Here is a 19,614-nt window from a genome sequence, read left to right as displayed (position 1 = left end):
CAAGTGCCTTAAGGCTGAAGGGGAAAACACTCCCTGGGGCCAGAAAGCTGATGAGCTTACCATGGAACTGGACTCTGCAATTTCTTGTAAGAGTACCTGTTATCTGGTAATTCAAGGTAAAAATGTCATGAGGAAGTCAGAAAATGAAAGGGCATATGGAACAACCCACATGCACAAGCAGCACTGAGCTGCATTACCATATTAAATTACAGAGCAGTAGACAGCAACTGACCAAAAGGAAAAAAAAAAAAAAACCTTATTGCAAGTTGCTCTGTAGAGGCAGTGGGAGACTCCAAAGGAATGCTGACTCCCACTATTACACAAAAAGGACCATACACACTTGTTCCAAAACACAGTGTAACAGGATCTCCTCTTTGAACTAAAGAAGTTCAGTCTGTAGCTTTATCCGTATCTCCAGTTCTCATGCAATTGTTACTTCAGTTTTTGTGATAAAAGCACACAAGGTTCTATGAATTCCAACTGCACCAAACAAGGCTTTATGAATTCCAAAAACCTAACATTTATGCATCTCAACACAGCTTTAAGAAGTCCAGAGGTTGGAAAGCAGTGACTAAGTCATGACATAGAGATCCCTGCTTGAGGTCAATTCTTATCATTTCCCTGTAATCCTAGTGTGGTATTGCCATACAGTAATAAGATGTTTTGTTGGAACAACTGTTTCATAGAAACCTGAGAAAAAAACATGCATTTTCTACCAAAGCTGTCCCTGTCTGTTCTGACAAATAAAGACCAACTCTCCGTAACGAATTACTCTTCATTCCCTTGATGGTGTCTCAAAACTTAACATTTCCAAGACAATTTAGGGAGCAGTTTTTAAATAATTGGTACTGTTGAAAACTAAACCAGTTAAAAAAACACGTGCTTAACAGAAAAAAAACTTTAAGAATATTTATGATGCAAACTGAAATAGGTAACAGAATTAACAATTACATCTATAAAATTTTTAAAAATTAAAAAGCAAATCCAATCAAGTACAAGAGTCTTGCAAGTTTTAAGCTATACACTCTATTAAAATTCAGCTACTCAGCAGGAACTTAATCTCTAAGTGATATTTTCCCAAAATGGGCATCCATCATCTCATTTGGAGCAAATCCACCCAGTGCACCCAAGTCCCCAGCTGTGACCCTGTACTCGGGTACAGAACACAACCGGTCAGTGCAGTGCCACCACAAGAGGGTGCAATCATGTAGAGCCATCACTGAGCCAGGACTGCAAACTGCTCTCATCTGTCTCGGAATAAATGTTTCTAACTCTAGTGCAATTATTATAAAGGGCAATATAAGCAGGAAAATAAGTGAGAAGTCATTAACTTCAAATGTTCAGTTGCTGTGTGAGTACTGAAGAAAAACAGTGCAGACTGCCACATCCATCTGCAGGGAATTGATCCAGTTTCTACTTCAATAAGTGTTCTTTTTACACTTACTCAAAACAAAAAGGTTAAAAAACCAATTGCATATTAAATTAGAAAGTAGGTACCTTTACTCTTTCTTCAAAAGGAACTACAAAAGGTAGCTCTGTCAGAATTGCAAGTTGTCGTTCTTCAGATACAGAAAGAGGTGCTGGTTCCAAACCCACTTAAAATAGAAATAATAATTTTAAAAATTTTGGAAAGAACATTTTTTTAAACAGTTTATTTTGTATCAAGTGACTCAATTCACTTTGTATAAAAATACATACATTAAAATAGTTTTATTTACTACATATTTAGTCAAAGCCTTACCTTTCTTTAAACATTAGTTGCTACAGGCAAACTGAAATTTAAGTAGTGAAAACACACCGAAAACAGAATGCATTAAAAAATACATACTTTTTTACCTCTATTTTATTCAGAAAAAAAATCTTCCTATTGACATTTTAGCTTATGAATTAGGAAAAAATGCATGATAGAAGACAATTAGTAATTGTGATAATTTAGAACTTTCATTGCAGGAATATACAATATTCCTAACAGGAGTTCCCCTGATGATCAAAATAGTTTACAGTTATTGTGCTTCCAACTACAGCATCTACCTTCAATCAAGTCATTTTAGGTAAAAACCTTAAGAATGAAACCAAATCTAAGGAAACCAACAGAAAGATAATACTCATTTCAATGAGTTTTCTCTGCTAACAGCAAAGTCACAGTGACCACATTAAATCCCAGTCATTGCAGGAACAGTGAAAACATCATCAAGAGCCTGTATAATGTACTTAAGACAAAAATACTGGAGAAGAATTCAAGAATCCACAGCAGAGAGGCTCATTCACGCAGCTCCCAAACTACTGTGCAGCTCCTTTGAACCTACAGAAGGTATTTTTAGAAAACAACTCCACTTTTGGTGATGCACAGTAGAAATGACAATCCTGCTCTAATTTCATGGGAGGAAACTCAGCTGGTGAGCATCTATCTGACTGTAAATTAATTAATTGCAGCATTGCTCACTGATGAGACATTGCAGCCAAAGGTCCACCTGGCTTCAGTCTACCAAGGAAACAACATCTCCAGTTCCTTGGCTGTTCCATTTTCATGAAATAACCACCCCTCTGAAAAAAGACTGCAGAGTCTGGACTATTCATAGAATCTATTACAAAATAAGTAAGTGCTTCATGTCATACCCTCTCTGGAAGTTTTTGCTGACAGTTTCAAGGTTTTTTCTTTGGCTTCTACCCATGGTGACAAGCATCTTGCTGGACAGAACACTTCAATGGTCTTTTTCGATTGTTTTTTAAATCCTCAAAGCACTTTAAGTAGGAATATTTTAAGCACCAATTTAATAGGATATGACCCTAAACATCACTATTCTTGATATATATTCATTGGGGGCAGGTTTCAACATTGCAAGCTTTTGGAATTTCTGACAAAATGCTTAGTTGTGATTACCTTTAGTTTACTTAGTAAACATTTTTAATTAAAGTCAATGTATGAAGCCTATTAAGCTAACAGTTAAAAGCATTTTAAATAAAAAGTGCATGTACAGCAAAGGTAAACTATTACATGACTTCGACAGTTCAATTATTTCAGTCAATTAGTCAATTTTATCTGCATTTCTCCATCACAGCCTCTTTCTTTAAAGAGAAATATGGGATGGAGTCATCAATATAGAGGGCATTTAGAACTCACAAGTCTGCCATTTAAGTAAATGAAAAAGCACAAATAAACATGACCATATGTGATTCAGCAGTACTTTCATGCTAATTGGCTTTAACCCATATGGAGTAAAGAGGGATTAAACAAGTCATGTGCACAAGGTTACCTGCTTGTTTTCACACATTCATGTTGACTGCACTTTCATTTTAGCCTGATTTCATATGAAAACGAGGTTTATGTGAACACAACTGTGTCATCTTTCCTCACCATCTCACCTCCAACACATCTCTTGAGTTCATCAGCTGAACTTTGACAGAGAATAGGAGATTCAAAAACACCAAGTATTGTGAAAATTTTCAACTGACAGAGAGGAGAAATTCCTTTAGTGACCTGAATACAGGAACAGCCAGGAGAGCTGTGCTCAGTGTGCCAGCTCACCTGAAGCCAGCCAGGAGAATGAGAGCACACAACTGCTCACATCAGCACACCACAGCACAGCACAGGCATTCCTTATCCCCCAACTGCCCACACCAGGGGAGTAATGAAATGGAGAGAACTGGAGGCATTTTGGAAAGGAAGACCAGGCAGAGAGCTCGAGGTACTGTAGGTATGAGGGCAAGGAGACCAGCAGCAGGAGAATGTGGAAGTGATAAATGTGGAATAGGTTTGACAGTGGAGAACATCCAGACAGTATAAACAGCGGTGGAGAGTCATGTAGGTCAGAGGAAGAAAAAAGGATTGCTGATGTGGAGAATAGGTGACTTCCAAAGAAAGAAACTAAACTGAAAAAATACATAATTAAAAATTCTCAGCAGTACTTATACTGGGCCAACTAGTTATTATCTGGCAACTACACTTATAAGGTAATCAAAATAAACTTTTACCATCATAGCTACTCAATTAAAAGTTATCACTAGAAGTCTTTAGGTTTCAACCCTAGACAAAGCTCTGAATTCTGTACAACTCTATAGCAGCAGTCAAAGGCTACAGTCTCTATATGATCTACTGTATCTGGCTAAACTAACTCCAGCAGACTGCACCATCTTGAAAGAGAGTATGGACTCTTGTAGACGAACTCATTTTTCCACTTAAAGGCCCCATTTTTAATTCATTATTAATTCTGCACAAGTGTCACTGATATAATGATTATTTTACCCGATCACAGCAAGGTAAAATTCAAGAATAGTGAAGCTAAGAAGGTATGAAAAGCTGGAAGAAGCAGACTGCCTACATGAGAAAGCATATTGGCACAACTAATCTAGTGTAAATTTACCCTGCTTGCTAAGTTTGTCCAATTCTCTAATCTTTCTCGGCAAGTTCCATAAAATCCTGATATTTTGAGTAATTCAGGGGTTTAACTTTCTGCCTTATCTAATTAGAGACAATATTTATAAACAGGAATTAATATTTATCATGGTGATGCCTTAGGTTTTAACTTTTATATTTTTCAAATCCTGTACTGCTTAGTGTGTAACTCTGAAGTTCCTTGTAGCCTGTTAATTTCTGCTCTCTCGTGCTAGGTAGACATAACAAAGCCTCTCCAGGCCTGCTCTTCAAGGGCACCCAGACCGTCCTAGGTCTAAAAAGTATAAACCAAAAGCCTTTGAGAGGGGGGCAGGCTGAGGGGAATTACATCATTAAACTGAAGCTTTAATTGGAGAATTAACCCTGATATGCAAATGAACCAAACCTATAAAAGTGTGAAGAACTCGTGACCTGCCGTCCATCCCGGGGTCCATCTTGGCAATGGCCTCTGGCCCTCAGGGGGTACCTTTGAAGGCCTTTCCAATAAATACCTGCCTTATTCCCTTACTCCTGTCTAGTCTCTGTTTCTAAGAGGCCTCTCAAAGCATCAATGGAAAGCCTGTTTGTTACAGTTTAATAGATAATGAAAATGTTTCTTTATAGCATACAGTAAAAGCAAAATCACAATGCTTTACATCTTCTGCAACTGTATTCATTTTCTATCTTATGCAACTGCCTTTTATACATTATTTTTAAAACATATAGTTTCTCCACCTCATCATTTCCCCTCATCAATGCCAGCAGAAGCTTGGGCAAAGAAATTATTAAATTAAATAACATTAAATATTTTAAAGATATACACACATGCATACAAGTACACAATTTTTTAAATATCTGAAATAAAATTATGAAAGATTGTCATGCTTTTGGCTACCATGACTTTAATACAAAATACTCAACTGAGTTGTAGAAAAGACAGATTTTCTTTCCATTAAGGCAAACTCTTATTTTCACTTAGCAAAGCTGAAATGGCATAGTCAGTGTCTTACCATCCAAAGTAGATTGCAGTGGTCCTATTCTCCCCATCCTCCTGACTCTCCAGACGTGTCTGGCGGATGGCACATACAGCTGTGTGACCTCACAAATAAACAGGATTTTACAGTTAAACAGGACCTAATTACACATACAATTCACTACTACATAGCAAATACATATAGAGGTCACATGCAGGAGTGTGTCTGAATGCCTTAATGCCTTCATTTCTGATGATCCCTCCTTACACTTGTGCCTTACAGGAGAGCTGCACAATTAACAACAATACCATATAAATCCCATGTATCATTTAAAAATACCACACAATGTTACATTCAGTTCTGGTATTTGGGACACTGCAGAAGCCAACTTTGAATGTTGAGAAGTCAAGTATTCTGTTTATTTTGTATTGAGCATGTGTCATGAGTCAAAGGAATCTAGTCCACAGTAGGTATTAGCTTTTTCTTTTGCACACACATACACACTTTTTAAGATCAAAGTCATTTTTTCAAAAGCTCTTAGAAAAAAAAAGTAATTTCTAGGTGAGGTAAGTACAAAAAAGGCTGCTGAATTTTCTTTTATTTTGGAAGAGAATTTTCCCTACTATAGAGCAATTCTTTTATTCAGCATTTTTACTTTGAGAAGATGCAACTAAATGCTACCAGATTTCCAATTCTCCTCTGCTATAAATGCCAATGATTTACACTCTTGTACTGTAGAGCAAGTTCTACTTTATGGATTGGAGATGTGGTTTAACACACAAGTTTCTTAACAGATGCAAGACTTTTACATCAGAGAAAAGCAACATTATTCCAGTTTTAAACTACACAATCTGTGCAACATCAACATCATTACTACTGTCAGGAATCAAAAACTTTACCATTGAAAATCTGGCACTTGTAAGGCTTTAAGGAAAAGAACATGACTCTTACCTTATCTGCTTTAATGTTTTCTTGTTCTGAGAGCCAGTGATTTGGTGGGCAGAAATTTCTCCTTGTATCTCTAGATTTCAACATTTTCACTAAGTTTGTGATGACCTAGGTGTTAGAAACACATACATTCAATATGCATTTAGCATTGTGAATGAAATTACATAATTCACAAAGCAAAAGCTTTCTTAAAGCTTATTTTTAACTCACAAAAACTTGCTATTAGACTTAAATACCTTAGAATGAAATTAAGTAATCATGGTTCACTTGCAAGACATCAAAAAACCTGGATTATTAAAGTCTCTATCCAAAACCTAGGAACCAGGACTACACAGACTTAACAGTACTGCACACCTAAAGTGCTGCATGCCACTTCAAGGCAGCCCAAACAAATCATCAACATTAAACTACTTATTTAAAGAAAATAACACCTAACCAAGTATAGACACAATGTATACTCTGTAAGTATACAATGTTCTTTTATCTTCCTAGCAAAACTGAGAGGCTGAGAAAAATAGTTACCACAGTCACTACGGTATCTTTGCAATTTTAGTGTTTTTCTTGGCAATTTCCTCCAATCCAGAAAAAAAATAAGTAGAGAAACCAAGCAAACAAGTTCTCCACCTCAAGCAGAACTGCCATACTTGGTTGCATGCCTTCTGTCCAAAGCTGAATCAAGTTCGCCCACCACTACACAAAACATAATTAAGTGGAATCAATAGAATAGTAAATTACTAGGCTAAAAAGACATTATCACTGCTACAATGAACACCCATCTGTTTTGCAACTTAATAGTACAGCACTTGAAAAATGAGTAAGAAAAAAATGAAAACCCAGAGCTCTTCTGAAATAATCTTGCTAAAAGACAGTCTTAATAGACAGGTGTCAGGAGTAACAAAGTTTAACGGGCCTTGTAAAGGATTCTGTGTCTAGATGCTACACAAAAGAGCTTTTAACATCCAGTTTTTAAGGTAATGTCTCTATTCAAGACAGAACAAAGAATGCTATTAAGGGAACTGTCTGATTACACAGGAATTTTCATCACCTTTCCCTTATAAAATTCAGTGCAGGTTACATGAGTCACTAAAGCTCTGTGGTCCCATTACCACTGTAAGCGAGGCAAACGTTTTTAAAAAGGAAAATAAAATCAGAAAAGACTATCCACATGAAGACTATGTAAATACAGTATTTTACAAGCAGCTAAAGAAACCTTAAAGGAAGCTGAATCAGATTAGGTGAAATTCGAGTTTCTCCTACAGAATGCATGGGTACTGAGAACACTTGACACCTCAACTCAGCATTCCTTTGTAAAAATTTTCCTATGTATTCTATTGAAAGGGAAGATGCACTACAATAAATAATATTAAAATGGGGATTTCCTTCCAATAACGTGCAGTGCAACCAGCATTTAAAACTAAAATTCAGCAAAATTAGAAACTTGATTTCATAGGATTAACTCAAGATAGTGAAGTAATTCTGTTTAACAAAATCCATTTTCAAGTACTTTTAACTTAAGATTTTCTATGGAATCTGTAACTGTTGACTACACTACTCATCATTCTATCAAGCCAAAAATGGGGGATTCTGTTGAATGAAAATATTTGTACATGTAAATGTTACCAAAGACCTCCAATCTGTTAGCAAATCTGCACATCGTTGTCAGTAGCCTCACTGTTACCAAATTTACCATTACCTTGCAGAAGTGAAGCCTGTATTTGCGTGGGTGTGTGTGTATGTATTTCACTCATTTCATATATACACATACGTATTTCACTAGATACCAAAGCCAAGGAAAACACACAAAAAAAATGAGGAGTTAAAAGAAGAAAGGAAAAAGAGAAATTAAAAGCACAGATAATAAGGAAGGAATGTGCTTTTTTTCTGCAGGTAGCTTGCAAAAGCTTTAGCAAAGATAAATCCCATATATTTGATAAATGTATTTGACGTAGTGCAAAGGAAAGAAAAAGCATTTTCTACTTTATATTAACTAATTTAGCTTTTTTGTAATGATTTGGAAGAAGGTACTGATGCCTGCTTACTGGCAGGAAGCTATTGTCAAGCTGCCCTCAGCAAAGACTCAGCGCTACGCGCAGGAGTCTTCTCGATGACATTAACTTTAGCCATGTTCGATTTTTATCCCTAACAATGGAAACACGTTTCTGAAGAATTAAACAAGGGAAGCTTTGCTATTATATTCTTTTTTGGGTAGAATCAGAGCCTTCCAGATACCCTCAAGATTTACATTTGTAATTCAGCTAATGAAAGACAACCCTGGCTCCTGGAAATAGGAGTACACCAAGTTCAGGCAGTCCCACTACAAGCTCAATTCCTGACTGTCAAAGTGGGACACAGTAACTTGGGATTTTACAACTTTCTGAATGACAGCAAAATATGATCAAATTCACCTGAAATCCACCAACTTACACCAAGATTGGTTAAGAATAACGAACTAAAGCAAACAAATAGGAAGTGGAATGATATGAACTGCATACATAAAAATATCCCTGGGTCTGACATCTCTCTTAGAAAAATAAACATATTGGGGTTTTCATTTGTGACCTTCAAATCAAAAGTTTATTTGGCAATTTAAAGACAAGTAATTAAATTACATTGTGCAAACATATATTAGATCAATCTGTGCAAATTACAAATTCAGTGGTGCATTAGGACTGTATTCAATGCAATCAAAACATTATCAGTTACTCTCACTGCTATTAATGCTTATGCTCATAAGTGAAATGTGTTGTAAAACCATGCAGAATAGGCTGGATAAAGGCTACTTTAGACTTGTAGAATGAATAAGCATTCCTTAATTAGCCCATCAGGTTAAGTGCAAGCCTTAATGGGCCTTTCCTAAAGTCTAGCATGACATCTTTCTCCAAACATAGCCAAGAAGAAAGTTCCATTAGCAATATTAATACAAGCTTAGTTGATCATTTTCATTCAATTAACTTCTTTCAATTAAATAGATAGCTTGACAAAAGCAGTGATAAAAGACCTGAAGGGACAGCTGATGACTCGAACTGAACATTAGTGTGCGAGAGGTCGCCAGTATTAAACAGACTGTAAATCTAGCATTCAATTTGGAAAATGCATTTCTTCTGCTCCCACTTCTTTAATGAGCAATTTTAGCTGACTAGATGTGTTTGCTGCAGAATTTTCATGACAAGTCAAGCACTCCTTTTTTTCAGCAACAGTTATATTAGGGGTTTTTTTCTGCCAACGTTTTCAGCTTCTCTTAATTCATGTCTTAGCTAGGATGCCATGGATAAAACCAGCAGAAAAACACTGCTAGATAACCAGAAAGAACATACACTAAATTCACATTTGCTAAGCCAGATTCACTTTCCCTTTAGTATTCCAGCAAACCCAAAATGAGGAGTACCAACAGATTTTAGGAGAATACCAACAAAACCAATGCAGCATGGTACCAATATAGTGAAGTCTCTAATACAGAAGTACCTGAGTAATCACTCGATTTTGTTAGAATTTCACACCTACACAAAGTTATGACAACATGCTTAAGCACCTTGCTGAATGGGAGTCCAAGTTAAACCCCATTTTTATACAGCAACTGTCTTACAAACAAAACAAGCAAGAAAATTAAGAGTTGACAGAAGGGAAAGAAAGTGTTATCAGAACTTAGTTACGTGAAGCTTAGCATATATGCCAAACAACAATCTTCTCAAATCCATATTCCTTGTTGCAACAGCAAAAAAAATTAGAGAAAGGAAGTACCTAATCTCATCTCTTCAGCAGAAGCCCGAAAATTTTATTCAACTATGTTCTGAAAATTGACACAATTTACCTTGAATAACTGAATCCACCTTTTCTGTTCTGTCTGTATACATTGCTGCATTTCTGTGTTTTTTGTCACTCCAACACTTCTAAATGCTGCAATATATTCCTCACGAACCTCTGGTTTTGTTTCTGGGTAAGCCAACTTTATGATTCCTAGACATGCATCTCGAAGGCAGCGTGAGAGTATTACAAGCTCTTCTAGTGTAAAAGGCATCATAGATGATTGTCTTTGACCTACAACTACACAAAACACAAGTTTAAGTTTCCTTAAACTACTTTTTCTTAATTATTTTATTATTTAAAGAAACTACTTATTTAATTAAACTTTAATATTCACACAAAAAATCTAAAGGCAGAGAAAAAAAACCTAAAAAGAGAATGAGTAAACATGCATGAAGGAGATCAAATCCCGGGATTGTTTGCAGTCACATTTTAATTGCAGTATCTTCTTGTTCTCTTTTGTGATTCCTGCTATGTTAAATTTATACATTAAACTACTGGTTCAGTCCAGAAGTTTGCTCTGTTCACTAACTCATCAAAAATTATCATGATTAAGAACTTCCATATCAGACCCTATGTAAAGCTAGGGTTCCCAAGGTGAAGACCATTCATTTTGCTCTCTTTTTTCTAAGTGCAATCACCATAAAAGAGCCAGCTGACAGCTGAGTGCTCAGGGGACCATCAGCAAGCCAGCCCCAAAGATCCTTCCTCCCAGATGTCAGCAAATCATGGCCCAGGGAGCTCTCCAGCCTCACACAAAAACATTTTAATAGGCACTGCTATTTAGTATGCTCCAAACTCACCTTCTATTGGATCACCAAAGAATTCATTATCATGAATAGAAATAAGTGAGTGACTAAACAAAGAACTGAAAAGGTAGAAGAGAGGGATAATTCGGCTAGAGTCCTCTAAAGACATTGGAGAGCCTCTTGAAATCACTTGAAGGAGTGGCACCATAGACCTTAAAATATAAAATGCAACGTAAAAGAGAGGGTTAATAAAATACTTTTAAAAAGTACCACCTTCAGCATTCTAGCAAAACAATATGGTAATAGCTCCAACAGCAATGTAACAATGGTGTTTTCAGTTAAATAACTATTAATTCCAATTATTGCAAAATAAGGTTACTCTTCACAAGTTCTTGTCACAGGTAGCTCAGGGTCTCCATGACAAATAAACTTGGGCATTAACTAATCCGGACTGCAGATACTTTGGAGACACAAAGGAGAAAGAATAATTCTCTGCATGTCAGCACTGAACACATTTGTAGGTCCAGTGCCTCAGCTCCTTTCCTCACAGGAAAGTGGTTCTGCCACCACCTATTTCTGGACTAGCCAAAGTATGTGAGATAAAACACACACTTGGGGTGAACAACTTAGGGCTTCAGTGTTTGCTACACTGATTCTTGTAAGCACTCCAAGAACTACAAAACATTCAACTCATTTTAAGTAAATATTTTCTTTATTTACAACTGTCCAATTTCCAAGATTTTGCTCGGTTTTATGAAATCATAGGAGGTAAATAACCATATCTCTAACTGTCCCATTCCGTTTTCACTAGATATGCTCTGTTTTAACAAAGAATCAGTTCCAGAAATGCTACAATACATACCCTGTAATCATTCGTGTAGTCATTGAAGATATCAAATACCAAAGATGCCTCAGGAATCTGGCATTAAAGGCTAAACTATAGAGAAGCCTGCAAGAAGAAGTTCAAATAAATTGTGGCTTCTAAAATACTGTATTCACAAAACACAAGTGTTTCTGTAAGAACTTTTCTGTCAAGCATTTCTCAGAAATTAACAATTTAAATTTACTTTTTCAAGATGAAAGGTCTTATTCTGATCAACTCTGGTGAAAGCCCCAAAAGCTGAAAACCAATCATACTAAAACCTTACACCAAAAACTACAGTTTTCATTAAATCAGCAACAAACCATACAATATAAACCCACATTTCCAGTCTTTCTCAGAATTCAACATATATTAATAAAAATAACATGACATTGAACTAATGATCTGGGACTTTTTAAATTCTACATAGAAAATCATACCAAACTAGTTAACAGGTCACTTCTGTGGTTCTTCTGACAGTAACAAACATAGCAATTTTTTGCAAAAGGTAGATTAAAATACCTTCATATATGTCAGAACTATACCAATTTTACTGGTATACTCAGCTTGGCAGAGAGAAATAGAACAACATCAATGGAACAATGTCAGAACAGCTACATGTACACTAACCCATCTGCTGACAGAAAATTGTTTATTGTTTGAAAATTTCTTACCAATTTATGAAAGTAAATGTGTAATTTCACAAGTCAGTTATACACAGGACTGACTTTAACCACATTATATCAGACATGGTTACAGTGTCTTTCAGAAATTCTAGAGAAATGAGAAACAAAAAGCTTCCTGAAACTAAAAAGTCACCCCCAGTATATTTTCTTCCCCTTGCAAGAAACAACATATGAGACAAAATCATTTGAAACAATGTCTTCTAGGAACCAAACAGGATTTCACTGACTGAACAGTAATTTTTCAAGTATTGAAGAACAGTATTTGGGTAATTTTTTTAGACGCTACTTTCCTAGGTCTCCTAATTCCTGTTAGGAAGTAAGTAAAACAAATACTGAGATCGACACCTCTCAGTGGTCAATAGATTTGCAACATCAAAATTCTCTAAGACCAGGCATACAAGAGATAGGAGGCTGGGAAATGGGACCAGGGAGGGGAGACTAGCTGCTGCCTGAAAACAAAGTATTTACTGTGGACCACATGGTTAAATTAAAATTGGCCACATGGCAAAAGGAAACACATTTCATTAAGGGAAAAAAGTAAAATATCAATAAAGACTTAAAAATACTGGAGAATGGCTTAAGTGGCAATTCACTGAAAGACAAAAACTCCCACACTACACAGGATCCCACAAACCAGCGCACAGGGCCACAGGCCCCTGGGTCCTGGCTCACTGACTGCCCCTCCTGCTGCCTCCCCACAAGCACAGCCTCTCTCCTCACCCCACAGCTGGTCCCTTCCTTGGGCTCCCAGCTCACCTGCATCCACCAGATCCAGCTGCACAGCCAAGGATCTGTGCCAGGATAAAGGAGCATGAGAAGGGCAGAACTCCTCACTAAGCACAAAGGATCATTTCACAGGTATGGGAGTTTTGGAAATAGAGTAGAAAAATGCAGAAAAACGGGAAATGAAACACATGCCACCTCTAGTTCACAGCATCTCCTTGAATTTTAAATGCATAGATCAGTACCTTTAAAAAGAGTTGGGAGTTTCATTTATTTCAAAGAAATTGCATGTTGAGGACATCACCAAGTTCAAGTCAAATTTGAAGCAACTGAAGCTAATGCCAGTTCAAGATAAGCTTCACCGTTACGTTAAGTTCTAATTTAATTATGTGTATTTTTTGAAAAAATTCAACCTGAATTTGATACATGAGAATTCTATTCCCTTCTAAAGTCACATTATTCTGACATTTGGCAAAAAGTATACATTAACATGTAAGGAAGGGCTTATTATACCTAGCTAATTTAGAATAAGGATTTGTATTTTAATGTTTAAATATCTGAATGATAGCTCAGATGTCTTGGTTTCCACACTGAGAAATTTCCTCAGTGACCTTCAGTTTTCAGCCTCGTATTTAAAATGAAAAGTAATTTGGCACAGGGCCATCAGGTCTCATGCAGCTTCCAAGTAAAAACTTGTTAATTTTACAATCATCCCTGGAAATTATGTAACAGTTTGAGCAGAAATGAACAAACATTATGGACAATGAACCTATCATAATGTAATTCATTTTTTCATTCTAGCAATATTCAGCAATAGTGAAGGGGAAAAAAGAACCAATCTTAAGAGCTTATAATAATAACCTTTGTCTAAGTTTTAGCCATTTTTATTCCATATCCGTGATTCAGGCAGTCAATTGTAGCAAGCGGTCTGTTTCATGGCCCAGTTCCAGAAATGCTGAATGCATTCAACTTTCACATTTCCCTTTCCTGAAAATCTGGTTAAGTACAAAAATGCACATTTGGTAGAAGATGGTACCAACAACCTGTTTCATTAACATGAAATTTCTGTAAATATGAAGCAGATTAATTTGTCAGTTCTAAAGCTTCCATTCTAAAGTTTCCATACTGTGACCAGAAAACAAACATGGAACTGCAAAGTGAACACAGAATGGTGAATTGGGCCTTGTGTTAAAAGAGATTTTTATCATTAGATTAATCTGAAATTTAATCCATTGCAAAAGTAAAGACGGCAGAAAAAACCTGCTAACTTCCCACTCCAAGGACAGAAATTGGCTTTAAAAGCTGAAGGTAACAACTGTAACCAAAAAATACAAAAAAAGAAACCCACCACAAAATGCAAGGATAGCTTTGAAAAGTTGTATCTACACAAAATTGGCCATAATAAAATTTCAAACTTTTTGGCTTCACATTGACAGAAAAAAGGACTGTGAAAAAGCAAAAAAAAAAAAAAAAAAAATTAAGGGAAAAAAAACCCTCTGAGAATTAAAATAGGTCGAAATCTACCTTATTTGGTCTTTTTCCTTGGCAGAGAAAAGATGTGCATCTGCTTAAAAACAGCCTTTCCAGGTAGAGCTACATTAAAATGACACAGCACAAGAATTCCTGATCAACTGCAGTAGAGTACAGGGACGGCTTACAGATCCTGAAGAAAAAGCCTTATGAATCCACAAAGTTTAGAGATCAGCTAATATAAAGCTCCAGTGTCCATACAGTCTTGACCACTTTTTCCTTTAAAGAAAAAAAAAAATCCACACAAAAAAAAGCTAGAAATAAAAAAGATCAGACATTTTGATTGTTATGTAAACTTGTAAAATCTAACCCAGGGGTTTCAAGATTTGTACTATTCTAAAAACAAACCAAGCAGCTGAAGTTTAAACGCCTCCTATCTGGAGGTTTTGCATTTTCTTGAAAATCTCACTGAAAGCCACCAACTTCTTTATTATGAGATTATTATACATGTTTTATGTAATGGATTCATTAATAGATTTTCTGTAAAGTCCAATATTAAGATTTAGCACAGTCATTTGGAAGAAAGAAACATTTCGCTGCCATCAGAAAGGATAAACTCCATTCAACTGGAACAATACACACTGCCTCAGCCGCAGGCTGTGAAAGAGTTAAATTCACTTCGGTGATTCCTGTGAAGTATCAATTTTAATCATACCAAATTAAATTATCTGTTCCCAAAAGTAAGTACATAACGATCATTTATTTAGAACCTTGTTTCTCTCTCTAGGTATCTAATTGTCCACAAAGGCCACATGATTTATGTCTACTTGACAGAACAGCATTTTGGGCACCTCTGGTTTAAAAAAAGTGTCAAATTCCTCCTGTGCAATGGGACAGATTAAATGACCCATTAAGCTTAATTTAGCTGAGGCACCACTACAAGTTAATTAGTTAAAGGCAAGATTTTCAGTCGAGGTCATAAATTGGGCCCAGTTTCCCACTGAGACCATTTAAGTTAATGAAGAGAATACAGCAGAATGAGAGGAGCTCATACAGCCTGCGACAGGTCACTGCTGCCAGGGCAGCGAATTCTGTCACTTCAGAACTGTGAGGTGTCACAGGTACAAGACAGCAGCAGAGCCACTGGTAAATGAACTATCCTGCTCTTTAGGCTGCCTTATCCTTCTGCCTCTGTTTGTATTGGACCAAGAATGTGAAGCAAAGCTTAAAAAAAGAAGGTTAAAACTGCAAATACAATGATTCTGGTTTTAAGAGAAACACAGCAGTGCTAGAATGCTCCCTGAAGAATTACCCCAACAGCCCCATGTAAAGCCTGGTATCTCAGCACACATATGAAGACAGGCTGCTCAGATTACACTGGATTGTCATTTGCCAAACATTCTGAACTACAGGCTGAGATGAGCAATGTTACAGTAATTAAACAGCAGTGATGAACAGTGACTGTGGAGCTGTTAACCCAAGATGAGTGAACTCGGGGGCGCCGATCAGATGGCTGACAGCGACTGACGTCCCAGTACAAGCACAGCTTCCATCACTATTTAATATTCAGCTGTCATAAAGATGAAGTCTAAGGTATTAAGTTACACCCTGAAATATTTTACAGAAACAGAACTAGTATTTATTCAAAGTATCATTTTGATGAAAAAAAGTCTTGCAAGTCTCTATAATGACAACTACAGTCCAAGGGACAAGTTCCCTCTTTTTTTTTAGCAACTGTATTCAATAATTATGTATCAACTTTATAGTGAAAATATTAAAGTCCCGTCCTTTTGAAAACAAGTGGAATTCCCAATGGTTTCTTTACAATCAGGATTTTATTTTACACCTCTAATCCGGTCATACTTGTTACTGAACACAAGCTACAGTTAGGTTTTTCTTGTATTGTGACCATTTTCTTTAATTGGGTTTGACTGCATACTTCCAGAATTATTCAGAGTTCATCAAAATTCCTAATAACTAACCCAAAGCAATGTGTTTTTTCAGTTATCCACCTCTGGATCCCACCATCCTGTCCAGAGCATCAGAAAATGACTTTACAGGCTTGCTTCTTTCAAAATCATATTGTACTTTCGGTATCTTGTTCTTTGGCCTTGGTGTCTTGTTGCAAAACCAAAGAAAATACTGAGTTAATTCAGCAACATCAATGTTCCTAACACCACAAAATATCATCATCATCATCAGTCAAATTATAAAAGTACCGAGAAGCCTCAAGAAAAAAAAAAAACTTTCAGCTTTGACAGAGTGATACAACTCTATATTCTGAAATTCTCATGTTTGTTCAAGAAGGAAAAAAACCTCAGAACTATTAAAACAATACTGAGATATTTGTCATTTGCTCCCTTCTAAAGCCTGTGTTAATCTTAGTCTAATTTTCTTCAGTTATTGAAAATTTATTTTCCATTATTACTCCATTTAGCATCCCATTTTTCAGATTTGAAGCTTCTATGTTTTTATTTATCATTACTTTATATTACAGTTGTATATGCTGTTAAATAAACTAAGTCTTTTTAACAACTCCTTTTTAAACCATTTGACTAAGTATGATTTCAAACACTAAATAAAAGAGCACTATTAAGCTCTTAGAATACATTAAAAATAATTTGAGATAAATTATTTCTGCTTAACTATTTCTACATGGTTTAATTAAGTAGATATGCTTCACTCTGGATATTAAGTAATTTAAAAGTTAGTTTCAAAGCAAGTGTTAGCATCTTTCGAAAGACTATCATTAAATTTGGTAAAATTATTTGAGCTTTAAAAAAAGTCACCAGACAATTTTAAAACGTGACACTTAATGACAAAAAGTCTTTTCATTTTCTTTATAAATTCCATGAATAAGCATCATCTGTCCTTCAAAAAAACACTCAAAAATAATGTTTAGAACAGCTGCTTGGTAACCTAAGCCAGGTCTAAAATGCACTGAGAATAGGACAAAAGATGACACCTGCTGAAATTATGATCCCTGGCAAACTCAGCACTTACAGATGACTTCTAAGTCAGAAATAGTAATTAAACGCCTACTTTAGTTTACCAAATATTTGTGTGAATTAAGTTCATTTTGACCATGAAAGTAATTGCACTGGTACCACTGACAGAAATCTTAGTATCTACTACTTATTTCTAAAATTCAGCTGTTTTGGAGCTATTCGAAAGTTACAATTTCTATAGAAGATGCTGAGTCGAACTTCCTTAACTCCTGAATTTATCCAGTGTGTAAATAGGTTGTTATCACAAATAATTGCAAAGACCCAATACAGCTTCTCAGAGGAAATAGATGCCATACTCATACAATTAAAGTTTGGTGACTTCTTTACTCATTAAACACCCTTTTCCACACAGTTCACCAGCAAACCTCCAGTCGAAGCAGTGATGCATTTAAGCTCAGTAATTACTATCCAAGGCAATGTACTACGTGCAACAATAAAGCTGGCACACTAATTCAACTGCTGCTATGATCTTCAGGTCTCACATCCTGCTCTAATGCAATTAGTCTACAAAGAACTAATTACCCTAATCGAGCAATCACAGTTTCACTGACATCTTACTTCCTCCAGCAGCTATAAACACCATTGGGCTAAGATAGCACCTAATTAGTTTTCTGTATCACTGTTTACAATGCAGTCTGAATTATGTTTACAACATTCCCTAAATACCTACTTTACTACCAGCAACTACATAGGTACTTGCACCAGAACAGTGTTAATACTTATGGGTCTCAGTCTGGTAATAAAAAGGTCAAAAATCTTCTCCCATTGTTCAGACATTTGTGGTTTGCAATGTTTGCAAAAGAATTCTGCACAAATGAAAACGTCCCTTATCTTCATCTCAGGTGCCAAACCCTCCCCAAACAATAGCGATCTTCAATAGTTAGGAATTATTTTGATTTGTTGCAAGAGATTTTGGCATATATTAAAGAAGGGTGTGAACAAGTTGGTTTCAGTGCTCAGCTAGCCAGAGAGACTGTGGAATCCATAGCACTGACTGTTTCAAAAACAAGGTAGTCCAGTTTGTGCTGGAATGGCACTCAACACTGCCTCTGAGCAAAGGAAAAGAAAAAATGCTTCTACGAATCTTGGAAGGCCATAGTGAACAAGAAAAACTAGACACAAAGAATCCACTCTTTGGTTTGCCTGGAATTACTGTTTAAATTCTGAAAATCTAATTTATTTCAGCCAATTGTAAAAGAAAACACAGAAAAAACTCCATATGGTATTTAAAACAGGTCTATCTAACAATTTTAGATGTACTACAGTTCAAGATGACTATTATTTCTACTTGCCTGACTTTTGGCACCATCATTCGGTGTTGTACCATCAGCGTGTGGCAGATTGATGCCATCAGGGTAAAGACCTCTTCACTTGCTGAATCTCTCCAAACCATGTTCAGTAGAGTGTTTGTCTGCTGCTTTGTGTCCAATTTCTTTAGGCACTCCTCAGTTATGTACTGAACTGATATTCTCCCATCACCCTACAAACATATCAAAGGCAAGTTTACTTTTAATTATTTATAATGATTAAGTATCCCTTTTTGTATTAAAAAAATACTTCCATATTTAATTAGAACATAAAGTTCTCTTGTACAATAAATAAAATGGAAGCACATATGCATATCCGAGTGTTAAAAGTATCAGACCCAAGAGCCAACTTAAAGCCCCAGGCAGGTAACTGTTGGGCTGTGGTATCCATCCTTCACTGAGGCCAGTGGAAATACTCCCTTTAATGTAAGCATGTTCTGCAACACGTGGATACAACAGACAAAATCACTTATTGGCATAAAACATGTGAATAATCATCTCTTCTCCACTGACATCAGTCAGCATTGGACATGAAACCCAGAAATGAATGTCGACTCTACTTTACAAGCAGTATTTTCACATTCATAATTCTTGAGTTAACAAATGACCACACAGTTCAGGGTGGTCAGTTCACGTCTGGGTAGTACCAGCAGTGTGTGAAGAGGAATACTTTCCCTCGGCATACAACTGACTCCACCTCAGCCTTTTTTTTTC

General features: G+C 36.1%; 1 protein-coding gene across 1 annotated transcript in view; it reads right to left on the bottom strand.

Annotated features, from left to right (window-relative positions):
* Nucleotides 1–19,614, bottom strand: part of UBE3C (ubiquitin protein ligase E3C) — a 69,932-nt gene that overhangs the window by 28,754 nt on the left and 21,564 nt on the right. Inside the window, exons 10-16 of the mRNA XM_048326484.1 lie at nucleotides 18,886–19,073; nucleotides 11,707–11,793; nucleotides 10,899–11,056; nucleotides 10,103–10,335; nucleotides 6,298–6,402; nucleotides 5,383–5,470; nucleotides 1,498–1,595 (exon numbers count right to left, since the gene is read on the bottom strand). Coding sequence (XP_048182441.1) covers nucleotides 1,498–1,595; nucleotides 5,383–5,470; nucleotides 6,298–6,402; nucleotides 10,103–10,335; nucleotides 10,899–11,056; nucleotides 11,707–11,793; nucleotides 18,886–19,073 — 957 coding nt within the window. The remainder of the gene's footprint in view (nucleotides 1–1,497; nucleotides 1,596–5,382; nucleotides 5,471–6,297; nucleotides 6,403–10,102; nucleotides 10,336–10,898; nucleotides 11,057–11,706; nucleotides 11,794–18,885; nucleotides 19,074–19,614) is intronic.

The sequence above is a fragment of the Corvus hawaiiensis genome, chromosome 1 (genome assembly GCF_020740725.1).
Source record: "Corvus hawaiiensis isolate bCorHaw1 chromosome 1, bCorHaw1.pri.cur, whole genome shotgun sequence".
Taxonomy (NCBI): Eukaryota; Metazoa; Chordata; class Aves; order Passeriformes; family Corvidae; genus Corvus; species Corvus hawaiiensis.
Note: the sequence above shows the minus strand (reverse complement) of the source record. Positions and strands in the feature narration are given on the sequence as shown.